General features: G+C 45.3%; 2 protein-coding genes across 5 annotated transcripts in view; one reads left to right on the top strand and one right to left on the bottom strand.

Moving 5' to 3' along the window:
• FAM219A (family with sequence similarity 219 member A) overlaps positions 1-5563 on the bottom strand; it is a 102653-nt gene extending 97090 nt beyond the window's left edge. For 2 of the 4 annotated variants that reach the window (XM_082074554.1, XM_082074555.1), the window contains exon 1: positions 5328-5563. In XM_082074554.1, the coding sequence (XP_081930680.1) occupies positions 5328-5387 (60 nt within the window). In that variant the 5' untranslated portion in view covers positions 5388-5563. The remainder of the gene's footprint in view (positions 1-5327) is intronic. The other 2 variants (XM_082074556.1, XM_082074557.1) reach the window with 1 other exon arrangement.
• A 352-nt stretch (positions 5564-5915) lies between these two features.
• The window catches only part of DNAI1 (dynein axonemal intermediate chain 1), a gene marked incomplete at its 5' end in the record, with an annotated part of 150475 nt that continues 140214 nt past the window's right edge, over positions 5916-16176 (top strand). Inside the window, one exon of the mRNA XM_082075449.1 lies at positions 5916-5948. Coding sequence (XP_081931575.1) covers positions 5916-5948 — 33 coding nt within the window. The remainder of the gene's footprint in view (positions 5949-16176) is intronic.

The following is a 16176-nucleotide window of genomic DNA, read 5'->3' as shown; positions in this document are numbered from 1 at the left end:
CTGGGAAGAGCTCCTATTTTTCACACGAGCTGAGAACTGGGAAACTGAAATACTGCATTCCAGCTGCTGCTTTCAGGAAGTGAGCCAAAGCCTCAGGAGTTCATGGCAAAGCTCCTCTGAAGCTCCTGCACTTTGACAGATGCCTTTTCTTAGGAAAAGTCGTACTGGTGCCATGTGGGCAAGAGCACTTCTACTTTACTTCAATTTTTGTGCTATGAATAGAAGCTGCCTGCATCAGCGGGCAGCAGCGTGTGATCCAGCACCGTCATCTGTCAGTTTGCCATCATACACCAGTCAGTGCTTTGTGTATGCTAGAGACACATGCTCAGGAAGGTTTCATGTGCCAGCAGAATTCAAGATACAACCCCACTGCATCATGCTCAGTACATTTCTTTTTAACAAAAATACTAAGGATTTTGCAAGAGTTTAACTAACAACACAAAATACAGACTTGTAAATCACAGAGATACCATGTAGCGAGGCTCCAATACTGAAGATGGGTCTACATATGATTACAGGCTTCCTCAATCCTGTTTCAAAAAGTATTTTAATTTTTTTTCTCTGCAGGGTCCTCACTGTGCAAGTATCTCTTCATCTCTCTCTCCCTTTAATATTTATATTTGTAGTGAGAATTGTATGTTAGGAAACCTTTCTGACAAAAAAAACTTAGAGAAAACAAACCAACGCAAATCATTACAACAATGTACGACCAACAACAGACTGGGAAAAACTGCCTGGTTGGAAGTTAATACATCAAATACCAACCCCATCAGCCAATATAGTTATCTACCAGCTATAAGCGTTCCAGAAATTGTGAATTTCAGGCCTCATCACACCATGCATTCCTGCAATGCTGGGAATTGACTTTATCTGAAACTAACACAACACCCAGCAGCTAAAGAAGAGAGCCCTTTCTGTTAGTGCAGAAAGATCATGACAAGCCAAATCAGAAATTAAATAGAAACTAAGCGGAACACAGCTCCCACAGGTGAGCTTGCATCATGTTGATAGGAAAGACATGATACTAAGCATTAGGAATAAACAAAACCCCTTGTCAGTTAGTTTATATTGATTTGAAGAGGCAGGCGTTTTTGAGACAGAAGCCAAGAGCCACCAGAATACAAGATAGGAAATGAGAATCAGAACAGATGATCCCATTCTCATGGAAAGGTGCTACCTGAATGTGACCAAACGTCAGTTAGCAGCCTTTCTTCCCTTCCACGATAAACACGTACAGCATTATGTCATAATATCAAAATATGCAGAGTAATGTGTCTCACAAAGATGTGAAACACTGAGCCTCATGCCACCCTATAACCTGCCAGCATTTAACCAGGGTGTAGTTTGTATACAGACCTAGGGTCTTTATGCAATCGTATCCACCTGCCTACAGCAACTCCCTCAGATTCAGTCCTGTGCTGAACCTTTCCTTGGGTCTGTGTATCAGAACACAGCAGTTCTCATAACATGTTTGTAGAGGTTGAGTAGAGTCCAGACAACTTACTTGACTCAGCAATGCTTATCCAAACAGGCTGGAGAGAGGAGGAAATGATCACTCACCTTCTTAACTTTACATCACTGCATTCTATGCAAAGGGTAGGAGATGATACATGGCAGAGCTGGCTTAAGTGCAGCCTGCAGACCAAATGTTCTTGGCTCTGCGGCACAACTCCTATCTGACTTGTTATTAGCAGAGTGAAACTTGCAGCAACCAGCCCTGGAAGGCTTTGTCAGAGCAATAAGTACTCCACACAGCTCCAGTCTGTACTGGTTAGGTGCTGCCTTTAGCCTTGCAATGAGACACCAACACAGCCCTTGGCTGGACAACGCTGGCAAAGACAGAAGGTTCCTTCACCAGACACAGTTGAGTCATGGATATGTCAGGTCCTCTGTCTCAGCTCAGTAAATACAACACAGGTCATTGTCAGGATGTACACTCAGTGGACACCAGACATTGGTGTGCTATCAACCCTGGCAGACAGCTGATCAATAGTGCCGGTATCAGTGGCAGGTTTGGAGGCTAAGGGACTCAGAAAGGCTTCAGACTACTTTCTAAAAATGTCTTCCTTTTAGCATTTAACAGCCATACCTATCTCCTAATTTTGAACATTAGCAGATCAGCAGGCCTGCTTGTCAGATGGTTTCTAGGCAGATCACCAGCAGTTATCCTGGAGTTCAGCATGAAGACATCAAAAGCTAAGATGACACTTTATCTGTGTAGATGAACAAGACATTCAGAAGCATACATGCTGGTCAACAACACAAAGGTTTTAAGGATTTTTGAGCACAGGCTAACTTCATAAACCTCACTTCAGGACCCTGCTCACACTGCCAGATACTGGCCAGACTCAAGAGGGAACAGTGTTCTCCTATGACACCCTCCAGCCTGAACAGGATGAAAAAACATTTATTATAGTGCATGCACCTCACATCATGCAAGGGACCTTCCCTTCTCTATTTGCTTTCAGCAGGGGATCATGTTTCAAAACATTTTTTTTTGTTTACAGCTTCAGTGGCAGTTCACAATGGCTCTTAGGTCCCACCTGGAAAACAAACCTCTACTTCAGGCCTTTGGATGTGGGAAAGACTGTCAGTCCCATCTCCCCCTGAGACCACGTAAAACTGAAAGCTTTTACACTGGGAGGAAGAAATTACAAGTCCTGAGATGCTAAGGTTATTCTGTAATTTAAAGTATAGGATGGGTAGGAGAGAGAAGGGACAAATGGTAACTGCAACAGAACAAAGCAGCAGTACTAGGCAGAACTGTGTCACTCAAACAAACTAGTATGATAAACCCCTGCTGGCTTCTGAACTGCAAGGGTTCTTGCAAGCTCCCAGGCCCTACTTAGACAGTACAGATCAGGAGAGCAGAGGAGGCCACTGGAAATGCTGTACCAGTCTTGTTCTGCCCCACTTCTGAGCCAGATGCCAGCATTGCCAGGCACAACAAGAGTCCTACACACCCAGTCACAGCAACAACCCCTCACATACACAAGGTTTCACTATGAGTTCCATTAATTAAAAAACATCTGAACAGGTTCTGAGTATTATTTTAATGCAACTGTTAAAGCCCTTTGTGAAAATACTCGAATTCTTAGCTGCTGATGAAGGGAAGGAAACCTGCTTCCTAAGCTCGTTATCACTGCTGCAAAATTTACTGTCCTGAGACAGGAGGGTTGGACTGGACAACCTCTGGGTTCTGCTCACTCCATGTCCATGCAAGCATGCCTGTGCCAATTCCATTCCTCCACTATTATCATGGGGTTTCTAAAAAGTATTTAGGAGTATTTTCTGTCTGCCAACAGCTTTTCCAAATTTGCTAATCTTACTACTATGCCCACTGCCCTCAACAACCTTAATAAAGGAGGCTAGCCTTGCCACATCTGCTGCCTCTGCTTGATAAAAACAAACACAAGTAAGGCATGCAACAAGTCCACATCAGCTCGTATGGACAGTTTTCTGACCCACCACAAAAGTTAGAGGCTAAAAAAGCCAAACAACAAAAAGAACAAGCTAAAAATATTTTCATAATATCTCAACACTTCTACCATAAGGAAAGTGTTTTTCTTGTCACTGAGGGGTAATTTGAGTCTATGTAGACATTCGCAGAGAATCCTTCTGTTCACAAGACAATTATTTTGTTCTCCAGCTTTTTACAAACACTGGCTACAACAAGAACCCAGGGACTGGCACATAAACTCTAGATAACATACAGTTTGATATACTGGAAATCTCAGTAGTATCTTCAGTGCTAATATGAACCTGCCAATAACCCGTCCTCACCTGCTGAAAAAAGGATTTGTGCAAGTATTCCATTAAAGTTCTGTCCACCTCTCCAAACATTTCATATCCCCTTCTCACACCATCAGATGCTGAGATGGAATTTACTTACTGCAGCTGCCAAAGGGAATCAACATCTTGAGTGGGTCAGCCCGTTATCCAGCTTTCACTTTAATCCCAAGGTAAACTGTATTTCAACAGGTCCCAGGTTGCACGTAACACAGCTTCGAGGGGAGAGTGAGGACAACAGGAGAGGAACACACAAGGGAACCTCTCCCACACGGACAACAGAAATGGACCTAGTCTTCTGCAGCATGCAGCTGGGGCTCGATACCACACGAGCAAGCCTGTAGCATCAAAGCAAAGCAGTTACATGCTCCTAAGAAGTCTTGGACTACTTGGTGATGGTCTAGCACCTCCCATGGCTGCTGGCCAGCCTGGCCTTTATTCATAAGTGTAATTTCATAAGTTACCAAAAGCCCAGGACCGCTTTACCTGCGCATTTACACATCGGCACAAACGTGCAGACTTTCTGTTCTGCACAGATTCCCCAGGGTCCCGTGTAGCAGTGTAATCATTATGTCAACCTCTTCAGAGCTTGTTAATTGAGTGTAATTGTGTCTATGAAGTGAAAAAAAATCTTGATACGAAAAACACATGCCCTGACATGGGGAAGGGGGGAGAGCGGTAAATGAAAACCTCACAGATTGCTGGGTTTTATATAAAGAATTTTATGTGAGCAAAACTAATTTGACAGAGATGTTTCTTTGCAAAACACCTGGACTTTTCACACAATAAGCATCTAACAGCAGCTTTGCTCTGACAGCAACGGCTATAAAACCAACCACAGAAACGTCTCGCAGCTTCACACCAGACACACACATCTCGCACCCCCGCCCCTGGGGAGCACCGGACCGGGCTGCGCACAAACACCGCTTCATTCTTTCCCCCAGATCTCACGTTATTTTGAAAAAGTCAGCCTAAAACCCTACCAGTCCTCGGCGCCTCCAGCTGCCCGTCCTTCCCCGGCCGGGCTCCCCGCTCCCACCGCCGCTCCCCACCCGCCCCCGGGGCTCTCCCGTGCCCGGCGCTAGAGCCCACCGGCCGAGGCGGCGGGAAACACCCGGGATGCTTCGGGCCGCCGCCTTTTGCACAAGCGCCGTTCCCAGCGAGGCAGGAGCGGAGCCGCTGCCGCCCGTCCGCGCCCTCCCCACCGGTAGCTTCTGCCCTTGCTACCGGCGGCGCCCAGGCAGATGCCGGGGCAGATGGAGGTGGACGGGGGAGGGGGGCGGGGAGGACGGGCAGCCGTGACCGGGGCCGTCCCGAGATGACACAGCAGCCGCCGCCGGGCACGGCCCCGGGGCGCGGCGGGGATGGCGGCGGCGCGGAGGGAACGGCCGTTACATAACGGTCGCGGCGCGCGGGCTGCCCTCAGCGCCGCCGCCCCCGCAGCACCAACACCCGCGCCCTCCCCTCCCATCCTTCCTTCAGCCCCGGTGAGGCGGCGGCTCCCGGGGACAGCGCGGCCCCGCCCGCCCGCCCCTCACCAGCGGCTGCATCTCGGCGCGCACGGCGGGCACCTGGAACCGGTCTATCTCCTCCATCATGGTGGCGGCGGGGCTGGGGCGCGGCGGGGCTGGGGCGCGGCAGGCGAGGCGAGGCGGAACGGGAGGGGAGAAGGGCGGGCGCGAGGAGGCTCGTCAGGCACCGAAGGACGACGACACCGCCGCCCGCCGCGGCTGCTGCCTCATCACCGCCGCCGCTGCCGCCGGGGTGACTCAGCCGCGCCGCTTCCGGGTCCGGCCGCCACCGCCCCGCCCCTCGTTTGCATATTCATGAAGCGGGGCGGGGCTTCTGTCAACAATCCCGGGGCCCGGATGCTCCGTTCCCCCGCGTCCCCGCCCCGCCGCCCCTGGGACGTACCATTCCCTCCCTCGGGGGGAGCGAGAACACTTCGCGGGGGTGGCGTGTGCGGGGGTGGGAATGACCGGGGCCCGCGGCGTTCTGCGGCCGGATGGCTTCGCCTCGCTTCCGGCGCGTTGCCATGGTTGCCGCTGTCAACTTCCGGGAGGCCGTTGGCCGGCAGGGTCTGTGGCGAGAAGCGGGCGGTGGCGGCGAGCCGCTGCGGCAGCGCTATGCCGGCCAAAGCGGGCGACAAGCAGCGGCAGGTAAGGGCCTGTCCCGGGCGGGCGTCGCAGCAGGGCAGCTCCGCGCTCCCGTCTGACATCGCCACGGTGACGTCAACACCGGCGCAGTGACGTCACCCCCCGAAGGTGTCACCGCAGTGCCTCATGCAGCGGGAGGCGGCAGTTGACACGAGGAGACGCCGCGCTGTGTCCCGGTTCTGGCTCCGCCACCCTCAGCTCCTGCTCGGAGTGGGTGCCACGGTGTCACTGGTGTGACACCGGGCCCATGGTGACATTCCCAGCGCCACCGCATATGGCATCCCATGCATAGCCCAGCTCATTTCCCTCCAGATGACTCACAGACCTATAACCCCGCCGGGCTGGGTGGGACAGTGGGATGCGGCACAAGCCCCCTTGGCACCGCTTTCTGCGTGGTGTCATCACGTTGCATCACGCTGTCCCCACACTAGAGTGTGTCATCACCCACCCAATGACACTCTGTGTTCCGTGGCACCTCTGTGCATTGCCACCCTGTTCTGGCAAGTGAGTGTGTCCCAAAGCTGCAGCACCCCCACACTGTTTCACTGTGTTTCTTTGCAGCTCTGTGGGACTATAAAGGTTCTCAGATGTTACATCATGCCATTTCATCCCTTACAGCATATGATATTTACCTTCCAGGGCAGGTTTTAATGCACACGAAATGTCCCCAGTCTCCCAGAGAATCTTTCAGGAACACTGGAGCAGACAGGTTGAAATCTCTGTTTTTAAAAAGGTTTTTAAAATTATTTCAATTATACCTAGGTGTAACTTCTATAACTTAATTTTTGTTTTACTTTCTGGTCTTCTCTCAGTTCAGACAATGAAGTGAGGTCACTCACTACCTGCGTGGCCCTAATCCTGATCTGGGAGCCGCAGTGTGGGTGGATGTGTATCTGTGAGACCTGCGGGCTCTGTGTGGATGTGTCTGGGTACATCCCCTTGCAGGACAAAGGGTTCATTCTGGGATCTCATCTACTTCTGGAGTATCAAAATGCTTGATTTAAAAGCAGAAGCTGACCTGTCAAACCTTTTTCAAAACAGGTTTAGGTCAATCCCAATGTATTTGATCTTTAGGATTGGGGGAATAGGGTTAGCATAGGTGGCCCAGAAGTGACCAAGAATAAGCAGCCTGCTCCCTCAGTCCAGAGCACATACCAGAAATTCATAACTGATGAAGGAAGGTGGAAAGAAGAAAAAGAGGGACCCATGACAATTCGGAGCTGTGAAACAGTAGCTGGGATCTCTGGACAATCCTCTGTGGTCTGTGGGGAGGTCTGGACAGCAGTAGCTCTTTCAAGAAGGGAACAGCACCCTTGCTGATCATCCCATCCCGCTCTGGTTACCCTCCAGACCGTAGTTTATCCACACTAGAGCTGTACAGGCTCGCACTATGCAACTCCTGAAGCTGGAGCTAATAAACACTGCAAGGTGCGAGCTGTCTCTGCAGAGACAGATCAGATCTCCCTGCTCCTGCAACCGGGGGCTGGAGCCTGGAATCTACAAATACTGAAGTATTTCCCCAAGGTCCATGATGTCTGTGGGAGCCATCTGAGTGGTTCTGCACACATGGTGGGATGGCTTGTGGGTTTTAGAGTAGACAAGAGTAAGAGAGAGGATCACTGTGACATTTCCAATCCTTCTACTAAGAAATGCTAGTAATTATCAAGTTACAGAGGGCTTTCTGAAGTTTGCAAAGGGTGCAAATTCAGAACAAAAAATTACATCCAGTCCTAGGTAATGAAGACGTATATGCAAAGTTGTAAAGCCCATTACCAATAATAAAGATGCTAACTAGATCTAGGATGAAATGTTTACTCTGAATTTCAGTTTCTTTTATTTTTAGAATTTCCACATAAATATTTTCAATCATTTTCAGTAGCCATTATCTCAAATATTCTGAAACAGAGAGGCTTTGATTCACATGTTATTTGAAAAGACTTAATTAGTGTGCTGTAAAGGCATTAATTTTATTTTAAAGTGCTTGAAACATCAGAAACTGTATAAACTCTTAGTTTTCGGTGGTTTTTTTTGCTTTTCACATAACTTCCATTACAATAACTTAAAAGGCAATAATTTTAACTTGTTCTGTATTGCCTTTCCTATATTTGCTTTGAGCTTGTTAAATCTGATTGCGGCTTCATGTCCTTTTATCTACCAGAATATTCTTGCAGTTGAGGAGTTGTGTGGTTGACTAACTGACTCTGGAGTCCAAAGGCTTTTGCCTCATTTTCCCTTCCTGACAATATTGCTGACATCTTCATGGATGGCCAAGAGTGGACAGCTGTGCCTTTGCACTGCTCACTGCCCAATCAGGGCCTGGTGTTTGGTATTTACTGAGCCCTGATGGCCACTGTAAAATAAACTGGTGAGTCAAGGTTTAGATCCCAGTTCTTGACAAGAACCTTTGAAAAGGAGAAGGTGAGCTCCTGCACCTCCCCCTCACACATCCCTCCTCTCTGCCAGTGTTTGCAGAGGGGCAGGAAACAAGCCTGCTTCTTGCTGATGAGGCTGCTTTTTCTGCTACGCATAATTTCTGTAGATTTTCCATCCTCGTTCCTTTCACTGCAAATTCTCCTCTAGCAATATGCTCTTTTGACCTGTCCCTGTGCCTTTCTTTCCTCTCTTCCCTATGCAATGCTTTGTTCTGCTCCGCCTCCTAGGTTTTGCATTACTGGCCACTTTCACTGTGAAAATTTTCTTCCTGAGATTGTTCTCAAAGCCGAGATTGTTACCTGAACTAGGTTCTTCTATTTTGTTGCATGTCACTTCCAGCCCATCCTCTGCTTTCATGGCTGTGAGTTCTTCAAGTGCTTTGTGATCAATTCTTCTTTATTTCTTCTTCTTTTCCCCTACAGGCTGTGGTTGCCTGCCCTTCTTTTGTCCATGTCTTATATCTGCCTTCTCTTCTGACATAAGTTTCTTGCTTTGTTTCAGTCTTTTTTCCCTCATCTGGATGACTTCAGCCTCCACTTCAACCTCCAGCCACCTGATGTCCTTTTTCTTTTAACTTGAAAGAAATCTTCCGTATCCCTGAGTGAAAATATGTCAAAAGCCGGTTGGCCATCAGAGGTGAATGCTGTGGCCTTCCAGATGAATCATTTGACTTGATCTGAGCCTTAATTAGAAGCCCTTTTAGGCTCTTGTACGTGTCTGGATCTTTGCATTCCCAGCACAGCTTTGTAAATAATAATACTTACATATGCTCTGTACTTCAATTACATCCTTCATTTCAGGACTGAAATATGTTAGGCACAGTGGAGCTGCACTGCATTTTGGGATGATGTAGAATTATGGAAAGGCATAAGCCAACATCCCTGCATCAGACTGAAGGGAACAGAAGAATTAGATTCTCAGCCCCACTGAAAAGGGGGGCTGAGTATGACAGGCAGGACACTCTGTAGCAGGATATTCTTTCAGAGCACTGACCTGTGTGACATGCAGAAAGTTGTGGATAAGGCAGGGAATAGCAGCCCGTTAGCCTGGGGTCAGTCTAATGCATGATCATGTGTGATAGGAGCAACTGGCCAACAATTTTGAGATTGTTATTTTAAACATGGTTATCAGGTATGCTGTTGGAGCTGTTTGTTCCAGATTTGCATGTCTTTGCTTTGTAGCTCAAGGAAAAGCAGTGTGTGAGCAGTGGAGAGGACCCTGTGCTGCTGTGTACCCGTGTGGCTGAACCCACCCCAAGGAGAAGCAAGATTTGGTTGTGGTTTATTAACTGACATTGCATACACTGACTTGAGTTTACAGCATGCAAAACCAGACTGGCTGGTCTTACCACTTAGGGTCAACCCCACTGTCAGCAACAGGTCACTTATGCAGTGTTAAGAAAGCACCTGAATTTGGACAGTGAGGATTTTGTCGTTACACTTGACTTGTGGTGTTGCACCCACTGGCAGGTAGGCAGCTTCTTTGCTGCTAAGCAAGTTGTGAAACAGAAACAAAGAGACTCCCTCCCAAAACACAGTCAACAGTCAGACACCTTTTAATTTTTTGTGCCAGTAAAGACTTTTTAAGGTGCTTACTGATGCTTAAACATGCATTAAGCCATTCATGAAACAGAAAATAAACACTGTTTAGTATCTCTCAAAAAAGAGGTTATAAAATATATTGGCAAAAAGCTCTTAAATTAGTATCCCTAGTGTGTGTAAATGGATGTTTGCTGTAGGGCAGTCTAACAGTCACTTTGCTTCCTTTGGCTTTGTTTCCATGCTGTGCTTCTCTCCTGCTTCTGGAGAGTGGTGGTGGAGAGTGGAGACTGCTAATATTCAAAAAAAAGAATAAAAATCTAGCATGGAATTATTAAATAGTTTTATAGAAATGTCAAGCTTAGGTCTTATAGTGGGTCTCCCTCTTCCCCTTAGAATCCTACAAGCAGCTGTGTTCTCCTTTTTTCAGATTACATGTCTAACCTCTGTGCTGTGCTCCAGGGGAAGTGGCAATGATAATGTCTCTGCTCAGGAAGATGAAGTAAACTCAGCAGGAGTGTTCTGTGATTGCTCAGCCTTGTAATCTTGTGGTGACAGCTATCATGGGGAGCAGAAAGGCTGCAGGAATATCTCTTTAATTATCTTAAAAATATATAGTCTGGGTTTGTCATTGCCCTGATGAGTGTTTCATTAATATGTAATTGATTTTCAGCCCTTGGAAAATTTGCTTAATATGAAATGACAGTTCAGCTTTGCAGAGTAATCAAACTGCATCATCCTTGCCTCTGAGTTCCTTGGTATTTTAGGCTGGATCTGCAAGTCCAGATCTGCAAATCCACATCTGCTCAGCCCACCTTGTGATTAAGCACAGGGAGAAATTTCACAATACTAAAGAAGTTATTGGGTAGTGGTCTGTCTGTCTCCTCACCTTGCAGTGAGCTAGTTTGATCTGACAGTAGAGGAAGATGTATCACCCAACAAAGGCTATAGTGAGGAACCACATACTAGATGGCAGCACAGCACATGTGGTAGCATAATTGCATCTCCTACTTGATTAATCAAGGCAAGCCTTGGATTTGAACCTAAGGGATGGACACATTTTATCTGGAAGGATTTCTGTGGTCACAAATTCAGATTTAACCGAGTTCTTAAATGAACACTTGCTCTTGAGAGTACATCTCTGCCTCCTAGGACACCAAGATTATTTATTTACCATCAACATTGCCACTGACAAGTCAGAGGTTTTCTGCGGTGAAGGATGAAATAGTTGAGCAGTATGGCTATAGAAAATAGCTGTTAAAAAAGAACCAGACATGATTATTCCAGGACATGGAAAAAGCTTCAGTGCATTTGCTGTTCAGTCAAGAGAGCAGGTACTGATAGTCCTGTCTATTTTGTATAAATTCAGTTAATGGATCTCAGGTCGGCAATTAGTGGCTGTCACATCACCAACAAAAAGAGCGAGCAGTAACGACTGTGGATAGAGGAAGCTAAAAGGACAAGACTTGAACTGATGGTTGAGAATGATTCTTTATTTTCCTCATGTCAGGCCAAGCTGAAAACACATTACTAAGGTGTTGAGGGCAAAACTTCCACCACACTTTGCATCTCTTTGATGCTTGCTCTCCCATTACATCTTTCCAAGATGCAAAAATAGGATAGCTCTTCTTAAATACGAGCCTGGTAGTGCCTTTTTCATTTACAGCAATGCCCTTTGGAAAGTAGATGATAGTTTCTACTTATTTTAAATTTCCTGTTTTAGAACTAAAAAATATTTGGAGGAGTTTCATTTGGAGGCAACCCAAACATCCTACCTGAAAATACAATTAGAAATGCTTGTTGGATAGGTCAGCAACAGGAAAACTTTCTGCTGAAGGACTTGATTTTGCAGCTGTTTGCATCTCCTGATGGCTTGTCTGCATTAGAGGGAGCTGTGGCAAGGGAAAGGAAAATTAAATGTCATTTGAAGTCTCACTTTTCAGCTGTTTCCTCTCTTCATGTGTATCATCCTGTTGGATTGCTGTATCTTTGCAGCAGTCAATAGTCAATTTATCTTGTAGCATAGCCGATGTCTGGCCCAGGGAGGAATTTATAGGTACTGTTATTGTAAACACATCCTAGAAGAAACGTTCAGAAAAGAACATTCACTTGGGTTTTCTATATCTTTAATTTATTATGATTACTGCAGGCTTCTAGTGTCTTTTCACTGTGGGAACTACAATAACCTGTTCACTTATTTATTTAATGTAAGATGGTCACCAGAGTAAAACATGTTTAGCATGCATAAGTCCTCACTCTGCTATTTTTTGCTGTAGCAGTGAAGCACCCCCCAGGGTGATCAAAGTTATGATGGTGACCTGGAGGTTAGAAACTCCTTATAACTTTTTAATACCTCCTACCCATTCCTTAGTTCCCTAGCAACAATGTGTCTTTTTTTCCTAACATAAATTCTTCTTAATTATTCACACTCTTCTTCTTGTTTATTATTAAAGGCAGAGGTAGTAGCACCATTTATTTGGGAGACTGAGGAAGAATGTTGATTCTTTCTATAGCAAGACCGTGTTCACTTTATCAGGAATTCCAAAAAAATGCAGCTGTTTAGATGGAAATGTTCTTTACTGGGTGTCTCAGGCTATACACTAGAACAAATACTGTAGATGCTGAACAACATAAACCAAAACACTAGGAGCAACTTACTGTCAGAACTCTGTCCGTGCTTGTAAGCCTGGGAGAGCTTAAGTGAGGCAGGGACCTACAGAAAACGAAGTGTGTCGTTATGGAATTAAGCTGTGTATCTTAAAGCCTATGCCAAATGGGATGAATTGAAGGTTGCCCCAGCAACCTTAGTTCTTGCATTTTCGAACTTCTGAATGCTTCTCTTTGAGATGCTAATAATAGTCTGGTAACTTTTCTTTTTTTCTGTAGCTAGTTATGTTACAGCAAAAAAGTGCTTGAATTTTAGAGATGTGTATGAACACCAGTTATTGTTGTGAGCATCTTGCTAGCAAATGTATGTTGATTCATAGTTATAGTTCATTTTCTATTTGTATTGTGGATGCATTTGTGACGTCATCCCTGTTGTACAAACACTGTGTGATGTGGAACAAAGAAATAGCTGTCGGAGCAAAGTGGTTACATCTTAAATAATGTAATAATTTATGGATAACACTTTGATACAGTAAAAACAATGAGGAAGCAATGGCCATGATTCTTAGCTGTACCTGGGTGCTGTTGAGGATTCTTTACAGATAATGTGGCAGAGAGAATTTTTAAGGAAAGGTATGAAGAAAGACAGTGTGCTGGCTTTGGAAAGATTTACAGTGAGCAGGAGCTTGCAGAAGAAATAGCAAAAAGACAAAACACAGATACAACAATAAAAAGAAATGTCAGGACTGACTATTCAACAATTGGTGCAGCAATAGACTCTGTGCTATTATCTGAATTAGGAGGCGATTTAAAAGGTTTAATATTCTCGACTGACCCATGTTTGCTCCCCACCTTGCTTCTTGTAATAGTTTTAAACAGATCTACTAGTTTTGCAGAGTGTTGCCAAAATACTAGGTTCTCATCTCTTCATGTTTGTGTCACATTCCAGCTGGATTCCAACAGTTTTAGGTTCTTTGGGATTAGTTTTCTGTCACCTCAGGCACTTTGCTAGCACAGGCTGCTGTAGCACATCCCTGCAGGAATGACACTTGCATCCCGAAGGCTGCCTTCTGCTTCTCATACTGAGTTCTGTAGAGTGTCGAGTCAAGTAGAGTTGCAGCCTTCACCTTCACTGGTGAGGGTCCTGGATGTCCAACAAATAGGATATTCAGCTTCTGTTATTGTTGAAGTAGGTCTCTGTGCTGTGAGGGACGGTTTGTCTAGGCAGGAGATGAGAGTTTTGACCTAAAGACCAACACCTTCCTCAACCCTGCTAACACTGCTAGACAAACCTGCACTCCCCTGCTCCAGGTATGGCTGTCCTGCCCTTGTGGAGCACATAGGGAAGAAAGCCCAGCGCCTACACCGATCAGCACATGCTGTCTCCCCGTCTTCCCCCTGTGGCTTTAGCACACTTTTGGAGAGGGGTAGCAGTGTCTGTGCTGTGCAGCTCTTGGCCAAGGATCTGTGTGACAGCCAAGCAGCCCCAAGGAATAATTGTTCAGGTTGGAGGGGGCGGATGGAGTTCTTTGACTTCAAAATACCGGAGATAATAAGTGCAATTTTCTAACTGTCCTGCCAATCATGTTCTTGCTCCCTGCTGTAACTAAACTTTGTTTAGTTCCCAGGGAGCCCTGACACAAGGTGCCACAGTCAGGGAGCTGGGTCAGGCAGTAACATGGGAATGAGCCAAACAGAGGAGGGTGGTAAATCCCACTGGCTGATGCAATGAGGCCCCTCTCTTGAGCACCCTCTCCCAGTCATAAACTGGATGTAGTTCTCTCTGTTACCATTTGATAAAGGGTAAAAACATGCCTGGGAAGAAAGTTGAGACTTTTGAGAGCCTGGTTCTGTTTTTTAAATAGTCTGCAAACTTTGTTACATTCAAAATATTGTTTACAGGCAAAGAGGAGGCACACCTGATACATATATGTATATATATATATAAGAATGTAATGTTAGTGTGACTGATATTTTAGTCTAAGTATTGTCATCAGTCCAGATTAATTATTACAGAAAATTAGTACTACTGTGCAAAAAAAAAAAAAAGGCAGTTGAAATTGTTGCATGCAAACTCCCCCTTTTCTGGTATTGTGCTCACCCTTACTCTGGTTCTCTGGCTCCCAAGGTTGACGGTTTCATTTTGCTGTCATTGGTGGTGTTGGTGTGGATGCTATGGCAAGTTGTCACCGTCTGGGTTTCTTTGGGAAGGATAACATGTCCATGTTAATGGTTTCTTCTTCACTCTAGGACTCACTTGGAATTTCTTTTATACGTTAGCTAACACACTTTCACATCTTTCTCTTTCTTCATTGGTCTTGATGTTCCATATTATACCTGATCTTACTGTATGTGATGCTTTCTAAGTGTGCTAGATGCTATTATTTTGTTTGGTTTGTTACCCTTAAATGCAGCTTTTTCCAGTTACCCCGTCTGCAGGTCTGCGTTTCTCTAACTGACCAGTGGTGAGATACTTACAGCTGTGGGGCCTCCAATGTCAAACTTGTGCCCCATCTCTTGACATCACCTGTACTCTTCTATGCCACATCCTGGGTCTCCTCAGGCTCTCTCTATCATACCAGGCCTGTACTGTATCATTAAGTTACAGTCATGAAACCATACTGGTACTGTACAAAGACAAAGAAATAAAGTAAATTAGCCATAGGCCCCTGGTTGATTAGAAAATTGCTCACACTCTACCCTGCAAACCATTTATGGTGTGGGGATCAGGGCAGGGTTTGTGCTGCTTTCTTCCAGTGCACTCCAACTGTAGCTGTTCTTCAGTGTCACTTTTGGATTTTAATACAGTTGCAGATATTTATTCACAGGTGGCTCTTCAGATTATGCTAATTGAAATGTGTGCAACTGCCAAAACCAATTACTCTCAGATTGTCTTGTAAATGCTTTTGCTGCTGGATAAATGCTTTTATAGACTCATTTACAAATCATAGTAGTAAGTATGCTTAGTTTCATGTTTAAGAGTTTGATTTTGATTTGGATCTGAATAAAATTCTGCTCTGAAAATGTGCTTTAAGTTTTGTTGCTTAAATCACATCTAATTCACATGTAGCATGGTCCTTGTAGGACAGTACGCTGTGTTGCCCGTTGCCAAGCCATCACAGCGGGGAGACAGGCCAGCTGTGTAATCCAGTGATCTGAGCAGTGGTTGTGACACTGGGGCTCCTGCACTCTCTGCTCTGCTACCAGCTCACTGTGGAATTATAAAGGAAATGTCATAACTCTTTATTTTTCCCACCTGAGTCATAACTATTTGTATTTCAAAGTGAGGCACATTTTCTAAGCGTGGAAATGCATCGGTCTGCTCATTTTTCATCACTTTTAATATGTATCTTCTGGAATAAAAATAATCCCTGACGCCTTGTTAGTAGCAGCAATTTTAGATAGCTTAGCTTGTACAAAGGGAAACAACACTGAAAGCTGCAGCATCACGTCGCTGCTACAGTTGCTCTCCTCTGAAAAGATTTATTTTCTGCATTTTTATTGTAAAGTTTTAACAAGTAGCGGAGCTTTAGAAACCAGAATCAGGAATACTGGATCAACATTGTTATGTCTACTTAATTGTTTGATTCATAGGAAGCAGATTGTAGAAGTGAATATTTATTTTTTATAATGAAGGGGAATCATAAGAAGTC

This window comes from Streptopelia decaocto (genome assembly GCF_964273445.1).
Source record: "Streptopelia decaocto genome assembly, chromosome: Z".
Taxonomy (NCBI): domain Eukaryota; kingdom Metazoa; phylum Chordata; class Aves; order Columbiformes; family Columbidae; genus Streptopelia; species Streptopelia decaocto.
This window is presented reverse-complemented; position numbering and strand designations above follow the sequence as displayed.